This window comes from Amia ocellicauda, chromosome 17, assembly GCF_036373705.1.
Source record: "Amia ocellicauda isolate fAmiCal2 chromosome 17, fAmiCal2.hap1, whole genome shotgun sequence".
Taxonomy (NCBI): domain Eukaryota; kingdom Metazoa; phylum Chordata; class Actinopteri; order Amiiformes; family Amiidae; genus Amia; species Amia ocellicauda.
The window spans coordinates 1,852,482-1,873,677 of record NC_089866.1 but is presented as its reverse complement, the minus strand read 5'-3'; the positions used below and the strand labels follow the sequence as shown (position 1 = coordinate 1,873,677).

At 47.6% G+C, this 21,196-nt stretch overlaps 1 protein-coding gene across 1 annotated transcript; it reads left to right on the top strand.

Moving 5' to 3' along the window:
* The first annotated feature begins 4,652 nt into the window (after positions 1–4,652).
* Positions 4,653–16,421, top strand: lfng (LFNG O-fucosylpeptide 3-beta-N-acetylglucosaminyltransferase). The gene is made up of 8 exons (XM_066688991.1): positions 4,653–5,240; positions 12,084–12,132; positions 12,744–12,846; positions 13,005–13,158; positions 13,290–13,375; positions 13,611–13,776; positions 13,917–14,002; positions 14,500–16,421. Exons 1-8 carry the CDS (start codon positions 4,782–4,784, stop codon positions 14,564–14,566), a joined length of 1,170 nt encoding a protein of 389 aa, XP_066545088.1. The 5' UTR covers positions 4,653–4,781; the 3' UTR covers positions 14,567–16,421.
* The last annotated feature ends 4,775 nt before the right edge of the window (positions 16,422–21,196 follow it).

Sequence of the window (21,196 nt, the reverse complement as noted above, 5' to 3'; positions counted from 1 at the left end):
TGGAGAGACTCGAGGCGCTTCTACACTGAGTAGGATCGGTCCCTCGTAGCTGGAATAAAAAGGTGCACACAGGTGTCTGTTTGCTTTAAACTATTCAGATGTCCTTTTTTGGGTTTGCATGTCCTTTTCACTTCATCTGGAAAATCCACAGCAGCTACAGGAGCCAGTGATCTCTCTGTATAAACTCAGCGCTCAGAGCCGGGAAGAAGATTAGCGAGACTCCTGAACGCTGGATCTGGTAAAAATCACGCGTTTCACAGAATGATGTTGATGCCGCTGTGAAGAGGCGGACTTATAAATGTCTTGGGGCCAATTTGTGGCGTTTGTTTATTTGACATTTTATGCAACAGCTCCTGAGAGGAAATGACACACAACCATCTTCAGCAGGTCACACACATACGGCTCTCCAGAGAGAAAGACAACGAGGACAACAACCAACATCAACAACAATAATAATAACTCCACAAAGAACAAGTTTTGGTCCGCTATAAACACACTGAATTGACCCAAAAAGGGAAAAATAGTGACACCCCCCACAACCCCCTTCCCGAAATGGTGGGAATCCATCTGAGTCAGTAATCCTCAGTAGCTTTAACTTGCCTATTGTTTCCGACCACAGCTCAAGCTGAATCACTCGCTTCTCACTCTTTCTCCTCACTGTGCACCATTCCTGCAGCACTGAGTCACCCCCCCACCCCCTAAACATCTGTATATCTATACAAAGCCGAACCCGTTTGTTTAAGCGTAGATGTCACCAACAAAAAAGCCCTTTTAGACACTGGTCTGACCCAGTTCCTCGCGCCACCAAAGTGTCTCGGCCATTGTGTACATTCAAGCGGACTAAAAATAGCATCTTTAATCATATCCAGTTCTGTAAAAAGCCCTGAGAAAATAAAGGGCCTTAGATGTGTGCTGAAGCCGACAAGGTCTGACTGAAATAAAAGTGTCGCTGTGTTTATTAAGGAGGCTGGTGGACATTCCTGTGGGTGGGGATCGCAGGCGGAATGGAGATTTCATTTCAATGGAATTCAGCGGTGACTTCTTAAGATGAGAGGGGGTGGGCAGCAGGGAGTCTTTCTGCCCCTGTTGTCAGAGGGAGGAGGTGGGGGGGCATTAATCTGGACTACAAATGAAACTTCCAACACATTGTACATTTTACCCCAGTTTTAACAACGCCCATTGTCCCAGGGATTTAAGGAACCGTCAGAGCCGCTTGTTCGAGGAGTGGGAGGGACCCGGAGGGAGAAAGGGAGAGGGGGGGACCCCGAAAGAGCTTGCTGATCCCAGGAGAATATGGGCCGGGGGGACTGCCCCTCCAGCCTGGTTTCTCATGCTTGTTTTTTCTGCCCTTTTTGTGAGCCGTTTGAAAAGCGAGACAAAAAAGACTGCTCCTCCTAGCCTCGGCCAGATTTACAGCTCACGGCCTGTGCTCTCTCTCTCTCTCTCTCTCTCTCTCTCTCGCCAGCGACGGCTGGAATTCCTCGATCCGCTCCTTCTCCCAGCTTCTCCCCGGGACTCGGGAATTTTTTTATTTTTTTTTACAGATTCAAACAACCAACGGCCCAATCAGTTCATTTCCCTCTGAAACCCATTTTGCCCCAACCCAGTCGGTGCCCATTGTCCTTCTCGTGTTCAAAAGTAAACGATGGAATTCCTGTCAGCGCGATGGCGAGGCCTGAGACACAAAGTAACTCTTCAGAGATTCCCTAATCCCTGTCGTGCTGCGGGGGGGGCGGCACTGCACTGAAAGCCACACATCATCGCTGGCTTCTGTAACTATTACGTAACGACCCATTCAACTGAAAGAGGCAGTATTACTTTTATCGACAGAAGAAAGCAAAAAAACTAATTTTTCCATGACTCCCCAGCAAAGCACAGATTCACAGATTCAAAGCACAATAAATGTGGCTTAACTAATATAAACATGTTTTAATAGGGTTCCAACAGCCAAGAATAAAGTTTATACACCAATTTGTCCATTAGTCCTTCTTTATGGGCCAACTTTAGACTAAGCAATAGACTGGGAATCAGAAATATACAGCTGTTTAATGGCTTTCCCACTGACTGCAGCAAGGCAGTTTAAGAGCACATTATTTTCATGGATTTAAAAATAAACTGCTGTGTACTGACCCTGTGAATATATGTACTCCACACGTGTAGTATGTAAATATGTATGTGTGTACATAAGCAGTAACTTAATGATGTTTACACAGAATTTGTTAATTGTTTCTTGACAGACAATTAATGCGTTTAAAAGGGTTCTGGTGTTAAAATGCATGTATTAGTCCTTTGAAGTGGAGGAGGTTTATGGTACACAGACTACAGCTGGTTGAAAGTATGAAAAGTAGAATGAACTGGTATCCTTTTCATCCATAATGAAAACATGAATGATGTTTCAGAAGCGACTGCATCATTGTACTCATTCAGTCTGACCTCTTATGTTAACGTAACCCCCAAAAGGTCCAGCGTTTTAATTGTATAGTAGGTTTAAAGTGATTCGAGGACATCAATCAGCAGCACAATCGGGGCTTATCTGAATTCTGGACATTTCTTTCTGGTTAAAATAACTCATTAGCACAATGTAGCCCAACCCGTCTACAGGAACAACACCTGCCGGGGACACACAAAACCACAAGGTACGCCGGTATCTAATGTCAATCTTTGCACACCTGTCAGGGGGGAAATGTTGCTGTTTACCCCAACTGAACAGACAAAGCAAACGTCAGTCCTGAGGATTTGCTCACCTGTTGCCAGCTCCTACATTGCTGTATTGTTTTCCCTTCATACAGTTAAGCTCAAATTGTGCCTTTATCCTGTTCCATATCTCAGCCACCTGCCTGCACTGTTTGTTAATGAAACACAAACCCAGATTAACTCAACTTCTAATCTCCTTGTTTTAACAACAGACTCAGAGGGACATAGTTGCCAACTTCAAGTGACTCTTTTTAAATTAATAGTGATGTTTTTTAAACTCAGAAACTGCTCGGCCAGACATAGGATAATTCATATTCTTTTTCCACTGTATTTTATCATTCTGTTGAATCTCTGAATGGCTTGGCAGGTCTGTCGCTGGATTTATTAATACTCCTGCACATGATGAACATAGTAACGCTGGCACTAAAATTACATCTGGCAGCAGAGGCTTTGAAAAACAATCAGGGGAATATTGCACCATTTATACTGACATAACTTGATGAGCCTCACAGATACAGATGGAGAAAACCTGGGCATGGTGTCATGCTAACTATTGCCATGATAAAAAAGTTACAATTTTCAGGAGTTGCATAACACGGTGATACAAATATGCAATTTTTGTATCACTGTGTTATGCAACTCCTGAAAATGGTTACGTTTCTATCCTGGCAGTAGTTTTAGTCAGGTTCATTTCGGGTCAGGTCTGTATCCAGTATGTTTTTTTTTTATTTCTCCCCAAAAGAGAATAAACGTGATATTGAAGTCGCCCCTAGCGGAACGCCTGTTCCTCGGACAGAACAAAAGCACGCAACATCTCATAAGAAATCAAAGGCTGGGCTTTTCCAGCATGCTCAGAGAGTCCTGTTGTCCCTCTTTTGCGCCGTTGTCTCCAATGAGATCTATTTCTGTAAGCCTCCCAACACAAGCCCATTATTGTTGTGCAAGCAGCATTCCCCAAACAGCTTGACTCTGGCACTGGGGGGCTGGCAGGGCTACACAGGGGCTGTCTGTGACTACTCACACATCTGTCCTGGCACTGGGGGGCTGGCAGGGCTACACAGGGGCTGTCGAGGACGCCTCACACATCTGTCTGCGGGACGGCGGAGGCCAGCATTCCCTGCGGCTCCACAGGATGGCATGATCTGTCCACAGGACCCCCCCAGCCTGTATGGAGGAATTAGAGCGAATTCTTCAGACCCCAGAAATGCAGCAGGTAGTCAGCACTGAGGCGGGGGAGGTGCTTGGTACTCAGACACTACAGATATCTGTCCCAGACCTGATTTAATTATTTTATATCGAATCTGTGGACACGCATGTCATTGAAGCCACATATATGTGTTTTTGCGTGTCTGTGTATGTTTGTGTGAGGGAAGCCTTCATTCCCGGGCAATTTTTCACCACTTGATCACTTGATCACCCTTATCACGCCACTACAGCAAATCTCGCCATTTCGGAAACAGGGGACTTGACGTTATCCGTCCACACATCTTGAATACTGTGCGTTTTTATTGTAATAATGACGCACCTGTTTGTGCTGCGCTAACCCGGCAGTTTTGTTCATGAGGGGGAAAAAGCATTGGTATATTATCTCGAAGGAAAACATGTAGGTTTGCGTCAGACAGTGCCCTACAGGACACCATCCCAAAGAGGTACATGTCATAGTGAACTAACTAACTGTGTGCTCAGTCCCATCGCACTAATGGCCAGCGCTTCACAGGTCGTTACTCTGCTCTCCGCCGCCACACGTGTCCGCACCCGCTTCCGCCCTGAGAGCCCCGCCTCGCATAGCCACGCCCACCACTCGGCAGTGCGCAGGCCCGTGTCGTTAGCCCCTCCCCGGCGGGCGGCGCCCTCTCCCGGACCCGGCTCGTCCCGCCTCCTGTCCCGCCCGGCTGGCGTGGCTCGCAGGGGGGGCGGCCTCACATAAAACAGCGTCCCGGGGCGCAGGCGGGGGGTGAGAGCCGCACGGCACGGAGCGGGCGCAGTCCGACGCACAGAGGCAGGCAGCGGGCATCGATCGAGCAGGATATCACAGCACACCTTTCCGCTGTTAGATATATGTGCATGCGTCTCTGTACACCGCAAACATGTTCAAAAGCTGCGGAAGAAAGTGCATCATCTCCGGCGTCGGAGCCGTGTTCACCTGCCTGCTGCTGCTGCTGGTAGCGGAGCAGCGGCACCATCAGACCCGGGCGGAGGACCAGCCGAGCGGGAGAGAGGTCGGGATGCGCTCCCTGCAGAGTCTGGAGAACCTGGGAGCCAGTAAAGGCGCCCCGGAGCCGCACAGCCCGCCGGAGCCGGAGCCGGAGCCGGACAGCCCCGTCCCCGGGCAGGCGAAGGGCTTCTCCGCCTACTTCACCAGGCTGACGCGCGGCCGGAGGGAGGTCGAGGCGCCGGCCGGGGAGGACAGGGCGGCCACGGAGAAGCCCCCGGCGGAAGACATCTCCGCCAGTGACATCTTCATCGCGGTTAAGACCACCAAGAAGTTTCACCAGTCCAGACTGGACCTGCTGCTGGAGACCTGGATCTCCAGAAACAAGCCCCAGGTAAGCAGCGGAGGTGCCATCGGCAGGATGGTCGTGTCTGGCCGGACTGGGGGTCTTATCCATGAACTCCTGCATGTTAAACACAGAGGGAGAAACGTAATGATGCGCCATTAAAACAATACAATTACTATAAAACAAAAATGCATTTTACGAATGTGTACTAGTGTCCATCCATAGGACTGTATGCGAGCAGCAGCAGCTGCAGCCGGGTTGTCCTGGACTGACGCGTCCCGTGGGTTTGGGGGTAAATAAGACACGCGTGACGAGACGGCTAATGAGTGAAAGAGTGACAGTCGTGCTGTCCATCAGGCCCTCCTCCCTCTCTTTAATGTCGCGACTCGGGCCGGGTAGATGTCATCGCATGCATGCATGTGTGTGTGTGTGTGTGTGTGTGTGTTTGCATGCAGGTGTGTGTGTGTGTTTGCATGCAGGTGTGTGTGTGTGTTTGCATGCAGGTGTGTGTGTGTTTGCATGCAGGTGTGTGTGTGTTTGCATGCAGGTGTGTGTGTGTGTGTGTTTGCATGCAGGTGTGTGTGTGTGTGTGTTTGCATGCAGGTGTGTTTCGCTCTTAATTTATTTTGTATAGGGGGAAGGCAGACGGTTTCTTTTTTTAAACCCATTTATTTTTTGCTACATTTTGGTTCCGATCTCTTTGATTTCTCATTTTCGTTTTCTGACCATTGCAAATAATGTCCAACTAGTATACGGTCATACAAATATATCAATTTGGTAAAGAAAAACAAAGGTCCTTGTTTTCCCAGGAGTGTCCCTCGCATGGCTGTCTCCCAGCCTCCTGAGAGCTGGAGGTGCAGTCCGTGAAACGCGATTAGTGATGCGGATTCATTTTCTGTGACTTGACCAAGCTTGTCAGATGTAAAACAGAGCCAAGAGACCTTAGCTGTTTAGCATAGAGATCAGTCTCCGGGACAAATAAAGGGGAACCGGGAAGCAGAATAGAAAGGGAGAAGGCTTTCTCTTCAGCCGTCAGAGGCTGGTGGGAAAGTAAAGTGTGTGAAAATGGTAAATAGCATAGTTTAGACAAGAAGTATAATTGATTCTAACAGCCACTCTGCTGGGGAACCCAACTGGAGATTACCAGGGCTATACCATGCAGAAAGAGCTGCCTTTGCCCAGGATTTACTGTGTGTGAGGGAGAGAGAGAGAGAGAGAGTTTCATTTACCATGTGAAGATGCAGGGAATATTGAAATATTGAGTTTAGTTTTCCACAAACTGCTGGCAGGCCTAATTGAAGTCATCAGACAGCTCAATCTAAAGCCGTGTAGATACTCAAAGTGGATCACTGGTGTGAGCTGGTCTGTCCACAAGCACCTTTGTGTTTGTTTGTGCAGTTACATAATTTGTGCATTTCCTGTGAACTCGGTCGTATTGATTTATTCCCAAACTCCCAGTGCAGAGTTGTCAAGCTCAGGGCTGCGGCGGTCTTGAGACGGGGATTGTGTTCACGGCGCTGCTAGAGGACTCTCTCCCTGTCAGCCCTTCCTCTACCTCAGAGTGACATCTAGAAGAATGTGTGGAGCCGTTCTCAGGGACTCCTCTATGTCCCCCCCCGCCCGTCCGCTTCCCCCTCTCCATTCTCTTTTTGTGGGGGGTGTTTGTGTGAATACCTCCGTCCGCGGGGTCTATAGCGGCGTCTCTCACACACACACTGTCCCTCTCCAGCGCTAACAAAGCGTCTTTCTGAAGTGGGAAGAAAAGGTTTCCCAGCCTCTCAGTTCAGCCTCTCCATGGGAACGTGGGAGCTGGAGTTGTGGATTTTTTTGTTTGGTTTTGTTTTGTTTGTGGAGAAGAGGGGGTCGGCTGTGTCTGGGTCAAGCTCCGGAGCAGTGGGAGAATGGGGGGGGGGGGGGCTGCTTCAGGGATACCGGTGACAAGGGGGACGAGAAATCTAGTGGACAGTTTGTGCTGTGAGGGAGTCGCACGCCTGTCCAGCCCGAGGACATGGAGGCCGGATCCCGAGATCACAAAGGGAATCAAATGGTGACAGGAAAAAGGAACCTTATCCTTTAATTCAAACACGGTTTTCTTTTCTTTTTCTGGGGGGGAGACGGTAAGGACTTTTCAGTGCCGAGCTTTTATAGCATCTAATTTCTCCATCCGAATCAAATTCCTAATGGAGAGAGAGAGGAAAGTGTTTTCTCCTGGTTTAAGATTTCAAAGCTGAAATGATTTGTTAATCTCCAAAGCCTCGTTTAAAGGACACTAGATTTGTACACATCCATTTGAAACGCAAGTAAAAAGCAAGTTGGGTCTCTCTGCTTCTGCAAATATTACATAAAAATTGTGTGTGTGTGGGGGGGGGAGTGAGTTAATCTTGGAAGTTTACTGGCTCAGGTTTTGTTTTATGCGTACTAAGTCCCGTGGGCATAAGCATAAGTTAGTGGCACAATTGGCAAACTAGGCCCTCTTTACACATCTGCCAATCAAACACACAATGGACAAGTTTTCCTGTGTGTGTGTTTTTTTCCTTGCCACTTAAAGTGCACCCACTTCCAAAATTGTTTAGTAATCCCCACCCACCCTCAATTAATGGTCAAGAATAGACTGAATAGGCTGAAGGAGTTGCAGTTTGCATCGCCATTGAATTTACTTACTGTAGTGTATAATGTAAGTTAAACCGTCGCACAAAGAGTTAACAGCAGGTTTTCCTGGCAGCTGCTCGGGTATTGTGCACATAAAGGAACAGAGGGCCTGGAGTGGAGGGGGGAGTTGCAGGACGAAGGTTGCCAGGTGGGGAAGACGAAGACAATTAAGCCAACCCCACATGTACCATACGCAGAATTGGACTACTTTACTCTCTGCTCCATACACTCAAGTGGTTTGTGAATAGCCTCGCTAAAACACTGTCCACATCAAGGTGATATTTCATACGCAGTCAGGAGCTCCCGGCACCCTGAACACGGCTGTTTGGTGAATGTGGCCGTGTGCCAAAGCTGAATTCACCCCACTGACTGGGAGCTCAGACACAGTTGTGTTTTTATGGCTAATACTGTATCAGAAGTCAGGAGTTCAAATGGAAATCGTACTGATCGTGCCGCGGTTTAAAGTGTGGGCTTTATCGCACCGTCGTTAACCTCCTGGGTGAACCCTCTGAGGAGTAACGTCTCACCTTTTTGGCACCTGGCGTGTACTTCCCTCCCGTGCCCCGGTGCAGTTTGCTGTGTACATGTCAACAGGACCGTGCTGCACACGCTAGTGCGGCAGGTGCGGTGCTCTCGGGCTTCAGGTGAAGTCTTAATGTTACCCCAATTAGATCAGAGATGACAGTTTATAGTTTGTGTGTGCAGCCGGGTGTTTTGTACTAATAATCCAATCGACTCTTCTCTGGTAAAGGTGTGGTGTTTGTACTGCAGAATATAAACTGTGTGACTTTGGAGAAATGCTTTGGTATTGTTTGTGCGTCGAGAATACCCTGCACTGACCCAACTGACTGGCAGGGGTTGGAGGCACTAAGTGACTGTGAATCCGTGTCAGATATGCGTCAGTAGTTTTGGGATTTTTGTTTTGTTTTGGTTTCTGCACAGAGTGAGCAGGAACTCTGGAAGGAGAAAACACACACGCACACACACGCTCACTCACACACACACAGGTGCTCTTTATAAGCAGTGGACTGTTCTCTGGTTCTGCAGTAAAGCTCTCCCCCAATAAAGGTAACGGCAGCCTGTGTTGGTTCAGTCCAGTCAGCATTAAGCCATTTTAACACACTGGTCTTTGGAAAGGGAGTGAGGCAGCGCTTTTATAAGCATCAGAAGTACGACGGTGATTATTATTACTATTATATACGTGTGTGTGTGTAAAACAAAATTGTTGATAATGGGATTATCCTGAGAAAAACATTTTTTTTTTTTTTTTCTTTCTCCTGTTTCTTTGGCCATATTGTTCTCGTAGCTTCCTGTGTTTCTTAAAATTTCCCTGCTCAAACAATAATACTTCCCAAGTGAGACGGGACCATAACAATAAGGGCAGCCCTATAAAGAACAATTCAATCTGATGTCATTTTTTTTGCTTTAATCACAGTGTAGTGGCATTAGTTTAGGCTATTGTCGGACACTCAGACGCGCTGTTGAGAGAGTGGTGTAGCTTTGAAGGAGGCTTTCTTTTTTTCCCCTCATAACATTGTATGTACAAAAGACCTGAAAGAATACGAAAGTATGTTGCAAAAAAAGCCATGCTGGAAAAATATAATCGAGGAAATACTACATTTGGACCCAAGCCCACGCGCTTTCTAATGACATTAGAAATGTCTGTAAATACCCAAATGGAAAAGGATCATTAATCTTAGGTGGTGAAGGACAAACCAGATGCGCAGCGCTGTGCCATTAGGCCGTGTTGAACACTGGCTGTTTGTCCATTAATTAGGTTGCTGTGTTTGCAGACACCAGAGTGACATCATGGTGTGTGCAGGACACGCTGATTAACGACACAACGGCGACTGTCCGCACAATCGGAGCTTTTAATGCTGGTGGTGAGAGTAAACTGGGTCTACTCTGGGGTTAATTTAATTTCTAAAACGGGAGCGTCTGTGCGATACGAGTTGTGGAAACTCGGACGGCACGGGGAAGTGCATAACTGGGGCAAAAGGCCACACTGAAATAGAAGAGAAGCATTCTGCTGTCAAACTAGCAGAACGATTGTGGCCGAAGGGGCGCCGCAGCAACAGAGGTGTTATTTTATTTTATCTTTTTCTATACTGGTCATTTTTAACCAGCTGTGAGAGGAAGTAGCAATCCTGTAGATGGCAGTGGAGGGGAAACACTTCTTCAGGGGACTCGGAACTTGATTGTGGACTTCGTGGACGGTTTGAACGCACAGAAAATAAACGCTGCACCTAAAACCATAATGCAGCTTCCGGTCAGTAAGCGTGCGGAGGTGCGGTGTGACAGTGTGTGCCGGGCGGGCGTCGGTGGCGCTGGAGGCCGGAGAGCCGAGAGGCAGCACGACTCCGAGGCCCGGGGCGCTGGGCACTTCCTGCCCGGGGAGACGGAGACAGACAGCCAGGCTACGGGCTTCCTGACTGAGCTTTTTATATGCAGAGGCTGCGGCCGGCCTTCCTGTGGGGAGCTCGGTGGAGAGATGCTTTCATTGTCACCCCCCCACCCCATGTTATTTCCATCTCCCGGCAAAGGGTTTTGAAGTAACTGACTGTATTTATGATTTGTTTTTAATGTATAAAGAATTTAAGGGGGCGTTAACGTGGGTTGAGGGGTGACATGATTTTTGCTGTAGTGAATAGATTTTTTTTTTAATGCCAGTGTAAAAGAAATGCGAGAATAACTTTATGCACACAAATGAATCCAGTTCCAAACTAGATTCCCTTTGAAGTTTCGGTTCAGTGCATAAACATTTAGAGATCATGGACATTAAATACAACCAACACACACACACACACACACACACACACACACACACACACAAAGGACAAAGCATTGCTCCCCAGACCTCCTTTTAGTTAACCAGTGCAGCTGTATGCTAATGTGAGCAAATGCACTTAAACTTTACCCACAGCAGATTCAGCGCAGCTTGAAAACTCACTCCATTGTTCTAGAGGAAAAGGCCGGCTGGGGGGGGGCACGGTCTGAATGAGCTGCAGCACCAGATTCAGATTCCATCATTGAGGTTTTTTTCTCCGCCGTCCTGGTGGTGCTCTCGGTGCCTCGGCGACTGAACTTTGTTTTTGAGGAGGAATTTAAGCAAACACCCTCTCTGCGTCTCTCCTCCTGTCAGCCAGCCTCCCTTAAACAAACACTGGCCTGAGCCCACGCTGCCGGCGCACAGCTGCTCCCGGTGTGCTCCACCAGCAAACCAGACAGGCTGCGGGGGGAGGGGTTTGGGGGGGGCTACCTTGTCCTCGGCTGTGGCTCGGGGTCTGACGCCGGCACCATCCCGTACCTGTGCTGTCCGTCTCTCAGGGACATGGGGGGGCCCAGATCCCTTCAGGCTGGGACACGTGTCGGAGATAAGCCCGGCGAGAGGCAGGTGCCGTTTCACCTGAAGTCAGAAATAAACAAATGAACTACGGCGGCAGCAGCAGCAGCAGGGGCAGGTCAAGGCAGCCTTTAATCAGAGAGGGTTGTTTGGTCTGCAAATACCCCCCCCCCTTCATTACCGCTGGGGCACCGCAGCACCTGCTCAAACTTATCAGCTGAGCAAGGACAGGCCCGGATAAGCAGGCAGAAACCCGTTCACTGTGGCTGGCTTGTCTTACTTTTTATTAATTGCATCTTTATAATAATAATATAATCATACAGTTGCCGCTGCACCCGTGTCTGGAGGGAGTCCGTTTAACTCTACATTGTTGATTTTCTGGACCTGGTTATTATTCTTGGATATCCCCAATTGTTTAAAAGCGCACATGGACGGGTTTTTATTTGCTTTTTAATTCCCATTCAGACTGAAGCGTCTCGTCTCTGCGCTGGGTGCTCGTGTGAGGCGGAGGGGAGAGGAGGGGTGGGCGGTCTGTCCTTTGTCACGCTCTCCGCGCCGAGGCTGCTCGAACGCCGTTGCCATGGAGGTTTCTCTGCGGCGCAGAAGGGCTTTCTATTCCCAGAGAGCCTCTTTGAGCACATTGTGCGCCGAGTCCAGTTGTTTAACTCGCCCAGTTTGCAGTGCGTAGAAGGGGGATGATTTCTCCAGCTCTGGGGGAGAAAGAGTGTGAGAGATTTGAGTAAAGAGAATGAGACCGACCACTCATGTTATAGATTTAAATTTCAACACCTCTTTGTTCTACAGATTCATTGTATATTTTGGAGACCCTTCAAGATGAATTAAATGATAAAGAACAAACCAATATTTAACCGATTCCTTCTTGTCCCTCTGTCTTGCAGACGTACATCTTCACCGATGGGGAAGACGAGGAGCTGAAGAAGAAAATCGGTGAGTGAGAACAAACCTCTCTGGGCGGCTTTCCGATAAAACGGTCTGCATCCTAGGCACTTTAAATAAATGAATGCAGTTTGTGGTTAAGCACAATAAATAAAGCATGAATAAAGCAACCGTCTAACCTTCACCACCTGCCAGTTAGGTCAACAGAAACCAAACCGCCACTCTCTCAGGCTGGTACACCACAGCGCTTCAATGTGGCAGCCGGGGTGTTGATGTTTACCTCACACTAATAGCTGTCGTTACACAGGACGTTACCTCACACTTACAGGAAGCTCGCGATCGGAGCTGTAACTGAAATGGCATAGTTCAATACTTCTAGAGCTAAACACACAAACGGAAAAGATTAGAAACTACGGGAAGCTCCTGAGTGAACCAGTGGATGAACTCCTTCTCCACCCAGTCTGTCGAGAGTCAGAGCCACAGCGCTGACCCCCCCCGGGCCAGGCACCCTTAGTCCTCATGTAAATCAGTCTCATTGAACTCCCTCTCATTCAGGGACACATAGCCGGTGGCAGATGGTCACGGGGTCTGCGGAGAGCTGCCACCGGTGCACCTCGATTGTCTCCGACGTTAACCCTGTCCTTTTCCTTTCGTGAATGCAGGGAGTCACGCGGTGAACACTAACTGCTCGGCCGCCCACAGTCGGCAAGCGCTGTCCTGCAAGATGGCGGTGGAGTACGACAAGTTCATCGAGTCGGGCAAGAAGTAAGGATGGAGTTTTAAAAATAGATAATATAGCCCCTGCTTGGTCTGTAATGTTCTGTGAACTGTAATTTTGATGCCCTCTTGTTAGAGGTTCATTGGAGCAACTGCAGTGTGTTTTTAAAGATGGATCTCTGACCTGATGTTCCTTTGACTCTCAGGTGGTTCTGCCACGTCGATGACGACAACTACGTCAATGTGCGCACGCTGGTGAAGCTGCTGTCCAACTACCCGCACACGCAGGACGTCTATATAGGCAAACCCAGCCTGGATCGGCCCATAGAGGCAACCGAGAGACTTGGGGACAACAAAATGGTAGGTGGACGACACAGTGCCCAGACCCAGTATGCCGAAAGTACAAGTCATCGCTAAGCTGATTTCAAACTTGTGTTCAGATGTTAAGTGAACAAATCGTCAACTTCTCCCATCTTGTCCTTTCTTCTCAGAGGCCGGTGCACTTCTGGTTCGCAACAGGAGGTGCCGGGTTCTGTGTGAGCCGAGGCCTGGCGTTGAAGATGAGTCCCTGGGCCAGGTAAGAGCATCACTCTCAGGCTGTTAAACACGATCGCAAGCCCTTCTGAAGGATTCAATCTCGTTATTATGATGACGTAGTTGCCGATTCACACCCCTAGGTGTTGTCTTCGCCCCGCCAGTCAAACCTCGCACGACCACAAACGCACACATCTTTAGGGAGCTGATCTGGGCCTCGCTTTCTCCCGCTGTATGGGCAGCGTCTCTAACCTCCCGCTTGCTTCTCGCTCCTGCAGCGGCGGGCATTTCATGAACACGGCCGAGAAGATCCGCCTGCCGGACGACTGCACGATCGGCTACATCATCGAGTCGGTGCTGGGCGTCAAGCTGATCCGGAGCAACCTGTTCCACTCCCACCTGGAGAACCTGCAGCAGGTGCCCAAGTCTGAGCTGCACAAACAGGTGAGCCTTCCCGTCCCCCGCCCCCTTTACGATGCAGCGACAGAGCACGGTCATGTGACACTATGTCACTGGTGTTAAGATCGATTCCACAGTCTTTATTTATTTGATGATGAACTGATCCCGAATGTCTCCCATTGCAGGTGACCCTGAGCTATGGCATGTTTGAGAACAAGAGGAACGCCATCAACATGAAGGGGGCTTTTCCGGTGGAGGAGGATCCGTCCAGGTGAGAGAGGCCCCCCTGTGATTAGGCATCACACCGCCCCCTGCAGGCCTGTGCTAGTACTGTGTGTTTTCTGTGCGTTTCAACTGCTGGCATCGCAGAGGAGAATAAACTTCCTGTTGGAATAAATAAGGACGGGGGGCATCCAGATCATTTCAGACGAGTGCAAAAGCAACCTGAATCTCACAGCTCTGCCCCTGCCCTCTTTCTGTCTCTGTCCCTGTGCTTTTCTGTCCCTGCTCATCGTGTCTTTCCTTACCCTCTCTCCTCCCCATCCTTCCCTCTGTGTCCTGGCTTCCTCTCCCCCAATCCGTCTGCTTTCTATTCTGCTCAAAGGCTCGACGCTGGGTAGGGCTCTGTATGTCTGTCACACATTGGTGACTTCCTCTTTACCACTCTGGTCTGTTGGTGCACAGCTTGTAAACACAGACGATATATTTTTTAGACCATTTCCCTTAACTGCGATGCTAACTTCCACATCTCTCTCTGTCTCTCTGCAGGTTCAAGTCGGTGCACTGTTTGCTGTACCCTGACACCCCCTGGTGCCCCTCCCAGGTTGCCTATTAACGGCGACCCCCTCCTTCTCGTTAACCTCGTCCCTGCCGCCCCGGTATCTGACGGGCTGTGGGGACCAGCGTCGTATTGTCTGTGAAGCCGCTGCCTTTTTGCTGCAGTGGCGCACAGTCTCTCCTCGTTTTATTGGGCTGCTGTGCGGCCCGTGTTTCATTGTGGAATAAGTGTTTATCTCTGTCCTTGGCTGCTGTCGCCCCCTCCTCCTCCGCCTCCTGTTCTCGGGGGCGGGGGGCCGGGGGCCAGTAGGACCAGGTTTGCATCGCCAGGTGGACCCCCGCGCTCGGCGTACAGGCAATCAAACTGCTTGATATTTGTAAATGTTGCTTGTGATCGATTTTGCAATTCTCATAGAATGTATGTCTATTATTATGCCTTTTTGCCAGCTTTTACCTGCTTTTATTTCAGTTTGGGTGCTTCTTTTGAGTTTTATTTATTTTTTATTTGGTATTTTACACTCGTATGATTTTGATTGTGGGTAGAAATGTGGAAAGTTTAGGAATGCCTCCAATTTCCCATTATCAAAGACACGAACGAGAAAAAGAAAAAAAAGTTTTGTGAGATTTTCTCCCATAGTTTTTCTTCAAATATTGAATTAGACTCCGGACTGAATCATTGACATGAAGAGGTTTTTATACTGTTTGACATTTCAGTGTTATGAATATGATTTGAGCTGGCGGTTGGCAGGTTTCCAGGTATACTCTCTGATATTTACTTCTGAGGTATATCGCTATAGAGCACTTTTTTCCCTTTGTGAAATCTTAGCTAAAGTTAAATCACAGGATGGGGCTGGAAAAGCTCCAAATCTGTGTTGAAAGAGAAGGAAGACTTAACCCAAAAAATAACACATTTTCTATAGATATTTTGATATTTAATACAATTTATTGCATTGTAAACAATCTTGGATAAATAATATATAAGCGGAGTTCAGAGCGTTACAATCTTGTGCCTTGAAGAGGCGCGGAAGATAATTGCACAGCTTCCTTTAAATTAAATTAACTGTTGCTTGCTTTTAAAATCCTTCGACGCATAAAGAAAACCAAGAACAAAACCGAAAACAAATGTTTACATCACGACCAATTTGTATCACGAATAGTGTCATATCCCCTTTAGTAACAGTCCTGAATTGTATCCGTACACGTGTAATTGTGTAGCGGAAGAGGATGGAAACAATGGCAGCTAAAAATCTAAAGACTTTCCTCGAAAGTTGCAGAATGCCTTGTTTAAATCTCGTCTCTGACTTTCACGGATCTGAATGGTTGTGTAACTCTGGTATTGCCGGCTCTTTCACCACATCCTCGAGCCAGACACACTATTGAGAAATGACCGCCGCTATCGCTGGAAAGCAGAGACCGGGCAACTTTCCCCCCTGACCCTTACGGAGGATTTCGTGTGTGTCATGAGAACTGTAAAGATTTGGGACTGTTACCAAAGGAGAGGAAAAAAGCACAATTTTGCGCAAACACAAAAAAGCGGCAATCTTATTAAAACAGAGGTTGACTCTCATCTCTGTGTAAACGACCCACACTGGGTACACCTGTACATATGAATAAGAAACAGTATTTATGTACTGTGTGTTTGTCTTTTTTTACATTGTTTATGTATATAACTGTAATATTTTTCTGTGGATCAGGAATGTTTCTGATGATCGTTGTAAAAGATCGTTCATTGCTTGTAATTGTCTCCCATCGATTTATATTCCAGTATCTGGATGTTTTATTGTTTTTCTTTTTGTATTAATATTGTAAATATATCTATAAATGCTTCTCAGGGATCAAAACCTGATATCGTTACCATTGAAGCCCCAATGGTACCATCATTTGCTTTTAATAAAGCAGCTTATTGCTCATTATGGTCTGGATTCTATACCCGTTTGTTCTGGTCTGTGCTGTTCACACTGACACTCATTGATTTACCTCAGTCTCACTCATGGGTTTAAAACATGGCCAGTGATGCTACTGCAGTTAAGGATTCATCCCCGTTAGACACACACAGGTTTTCATTTTATGTAAAACAAAAAACACTGACCCTACACACCTTATAAAACCTTACTCTGGTAGATGGGGTAGAGTGTGATAAACAGGGAGGGAAATCATACACCATGGGAACCCATGGGAAACCACAACAAGAGTTAATGACATGCACTGCACAAGCCTGGGAACCCTGCAGCGATGCCGTGGCTGCTGGTCCCGGACGCGTTTCTCAAGGGTAACCTGTCACTACCTGGCGAGACTGGCGGTGCGGGTCGGGCGGTGCCCAAACGGCCGGCGCTGGCGAATGCAGGAACCGGCAGCAGGTGCGCACCGTGTGTGTCTTACCCTCGGGCATTTCTGGCAAAGACTTAGACTTTCTGTTTCAGACAATGAGGGGAAACATTTTAGTACCTTGTTTTACACGTGGCACTAAATCCAGCTTCAGAGATTTGGGATTCTACACACCTGCTGTGCTGAAGTGCAAGCCACACCATCTACCTCACCAGAGCATCGGCAGTCCTCCCACTGTAACTGTACTGTAATCCTCGGCAACAAGCCTGGCCTCGGGTGCAGCCGAACCTGCTGTTCGCCCAGTACCAGCATTCATCTGTTGTGCAAACTAGAAATTATTAAAAAGTCCCTGAGCAATATCAATATCCTAGTTCGGGACGGATGTTCAGCCTGAAACAACTGCACAGCCTTAGGACTAACATCTGTCTGTGTCTCCAAGGCGAATTAACATGAGCTTTGTTGAACTTGAACTATAGGAGAGGAGGAGGAGGAGGAGAGCTGCTCGAGACAGAAGGGTTGAAAGAAACAAACAGAAACCTGAATGGTTTACACTGAGCTAACATTGCTGAATATTAACACAGGGAAGGAAGAAAAGTCTCTAACTGGCCTAGACACAATTATACTCTAAAGTTGTTCCCATCAGGAATCCTTCAGGTTTGGAGGCACAATCACCTCCCTTTATCCAGACAGTTGGGTTACTGAAGGACCTGTGGAGAGCGGATTTAAATAAGTGTCTGACCTGCAGAGCACAAGCAGGAACGCTTGAGAAACCTGACCATCAGTCCCCTTTCAAACAACACAAAACCTTTACAACTGCTGTGTTTGAAGTCCAAGGCCTCCCAGCTGTGTGATCCTCACCGCGATGCGTCTCCCAATTAAGCCGAGCTGCCGAGTGAAGCAGCGACCTTCACAGCAACCAGACAGCTGGTTATTAATAGATGTCTCTTCACTCGGATCCTGTCTTTAAAAGCCACAGACAGCTGAACGGTGGTGGTGACGGGATTAAGGGCCAGGCCAGTGGTGTGTTCCCACCGCTTCCTCTTATTAAGAGCTCTGCTGTCTGGAGGCAGGACATGTCAACACAGGGGGGGTCTGCCATTGTCGCGGAGCAGGTTGTTTTCTGGCTTCCGTGGCTGTTCGATTGTGAAGCCGAGGGAGTAAACAAAACCCATTCTCTCTCCGCGCTCGTTCCTAGAGCACCGTTTGTTGGTCAAATTGGTTTTCTTTGTTTCTTATGTATACACTGTACATTTTTAAAAGAACGGGAGACACCAAGAACAAGTATTTTCCAGTAACCTTTCATGACTAATACATTTAACTGGAACTGTAAAAAAGCACTTCCCTAGCAGGATGTTTCTAGAAAAAATAAAACGTTATGTTTTCCCACCCCCAACTATAACTGCGGGCATGGATATGTCATTGTGGCATATATATCTGTGTTTATTTTCACTGAATTGTCCACAGTATGCACATCTGATCCTCCCAGTCCGGCCACCACACACCACCCAACACTGAGGAGGGACTGCGTTTGGACTCTGCTCTCCTCCACACTGTTGTTTTACTTGTTTTGGGTTTTTCAGCTTCCTGAGAGGGTCTGCCAAGGTGCCAAAAGTAGGTGATTTGTATTTTTTTTTTTTTTATGGAACCAAATGACACCCACACACATCGTTCACCATATTGTCTGTCTTCAGTCTCCGCTGATTTCATCTGAAATTCTCATTCCAACAAACAAAATCCCTCAAGCAAGGCTGCAAATTGCAGTTACGTGATTTTGTTTTGTTTATGAGGGACCTCCAGCCGACACTGTGAGCGGCACACGTCACACCTGGCCTGGTCAGTAACGCGCTCTGAGTCACACTCTCTGTTCCTACAGGCAGGTGAGCGATGGACGCCAAAGACAAAGAGAAGAGCTCAACAGACTCGCTGCTAACCCCTCCCGGGCATCCCTCCGCAGTCAGACCCCCAGTGGAGGGGGTGTTTTGGGTGTGGTGTTCAGAGGATTAGCGCAACGCAAACGGGCCGTTTCATGTCAGACATCAGAAACGTTTGCTTAACTGTAATTCTCTCCTCCTGTGTCAGGATATATTCAGTGTTTGATTCAACAGGGAGGGCAGGGGGATCCTATGCAATGTTTTTCCTACGCCGACCTGCGCTTAAACTGCCCAATTTACCACTGCGGGTTAAATTCAACAGAACAGCAATTTTTTAGAGGGGGAGGTGTGGCATTTTGTTTTTGTTTTAACGTCTTGTGAATGTATAACCTTACTCGCTATTCATATTACTGAACTATACACACTTGTATGTCGACACAGTTTAGGACAGAGCCTCACAGGACATATCTGTGCGCTACGTCCATCGTGCCATTCCAGTGTAGGAGAAACAGGAGCCTCCTTTTAAACGATGAAGAAAACCAAAAGAACGAGCCGTGTGGTGTTATGTAAGTAACCACACAAATCTTGAGGAAGTACACTGAACACCGAAGGGGAAAAAAGGGCCTAGACTGCAATCAACTGCAATGTGAAACTTTCCCAAACATCCTGACTCATTTTCATACTTACCAGATGACAGAGTTCATATCAAACATGAGACAAACAGATATATATCGTTTATTGAAGTACATCAGAAAAGACGTTGGGCACAACCTCTGAAATTCTAGGAATCTGCTTTTAATATATCTTGTGGCGTCACATGACTCGAATTATTATTTTCTTTTTAAATACCAATATCTATAAACACTCATTTTCGGGTTTCTAATCTGTACTGAAGAGTTTCGGTTTACCTCAGTGACAGTAACTAAATATGCTACTTACAGATGATTCAGTGTAATGGCCTCGAAATGCCCCCACAGGCGTCGGAGTGATGCAAACACGCGTGCGTATAAAATAATGTTTCTGTTTGATGCAGAGAACAGAAACTCCCTAGGTAAGCTTCCTATTTCAGTTGAAAGTATTTGCAAGTATGTAAAGCACCCTGTGGCACCTTTCCAGAAGTCAATTCCCATTTGCTATGCCTGTGCCAGTTGACCTTGTGAGTGTCTGGGCATTTCTCAGGCATTGGTTGTGTGTGTGTCTTAGTTTTTGCCGAGTAGGAAATCCATGGCATGAAAGAGAAATAAGATCTCAGAATACCGGTAAATGTTTTTTTAAGCGGAACGAGGAGGAGAACGCCATCCGCTCCACAGCCAGTGCAGTTACTGAAAACAGTCAGGCAGCAGCGCTGTGGAAAGTCCCACCTATGCAATGTGTTCAGATCTGATCTACAGAGGTTGAATTCACGGCTTGGCTCAGCGGTGTGCTCTTTACCAGAGGAAATCCAAGGGTTTCAATAAGCTCTGACCGATAAAATCGTTCGGCCAGACTCATTCAAACGGCAGAGAGGAAGTCCAGAGAAGTTCGGTGTGTCAGAGGAGGGCTGATCTGTGAAGGGGCCAACAAGGTCAAGGACTGACATCTGTGTCTGTACAAATGGAGGTGGAATCACACTCCTCACAGGTGCTGCGCGTCCTACGTCTCCAGATGATTCAAATGTGAGAGTCATTTTGACAATGGTGGGAGAGGAGGTGTGTGTGTTCAAACACGAACAGCAGCACATGGAGTCACACAACTAGATCTGCTGTTCCCAAACCAGCGCACACACAAAGCAAGGTCATCTTACTTTTGCCGGGTGTCATGCGCAGCTTCCTGCTATTGTACGCCATTGTCCCCTTAGTTGTTTTCTTGTTATTGCAGTTTTCATAAACAGCGTGTCCCTTCGAGGCACAAAGATCCATAAATAAACAGTGTGAGGGTATAAACTCAGCTGAGATCTGCACGGACAGTGACCTACAGCATGTCAAACAGAGCCAGTCTCTACTGCACCCAAACAGAGCAGCTGGTCCTCCAGAAATGCCCTTGGCAGAGAGATTAATGGGACAGTAGCCTGCTGATAAAGACGCGAATCGTTATCGATTGCAGTGCGGCTCGCAGTCCCTCAAGCCTGACTACGGGGAGTGGGTGTGTGCAGCTGTAGCAAACTCTGTTAAAGACCGTTATTAATTACAGGTACCAAGTGCAGGTACCCCCCCATGACAGTTCACCTCGATCTGAACTCAGGACTGACCTCAACGTGATTTACTCGGCAGGAGCAGGATTGCAGCCAGGCCACTCATTTTGGCGGTTTTGGATTTTTAAATTCTATCAACGCCTGTAACAGCCACAGCTCAGCAGCAGGGCAATGTGCTGAATCTCCGCTGTACGTTTGCATTTTCACAGGCAGACGAATAATAAAGATCCTGCCAGAGGACAGTGCTCCGCATTCAGACCCATATGCAGAGTTTAAAAAATAACAAATAAATAAAAAAGCAGTTGTCAGCACAATCAAAATT

Coding starts and splice junctions, on each gene's coding strand:
- lfng (XM_066688991.1), top strand. CDS start 4,782: ATGTTCAAAAGCTGCGGAAGAAAGTGCATCATCTCCGGCGTCGGAGCC. Junction 5,241..12,083: donor TCTCCAGAAACAAGCCCCAG/GTAAGCAGCGGA, acceptor TCTGTCTTGCAG/ACGTACATCTTCACCGATGG. Junction 13,777..13,916: donor AGTCTGAGCTGCACAAACAG/GTGAGCCTTCCC, acceptor CTCCCATTGCAG/GTGACCCTGAGCTATGGCAT.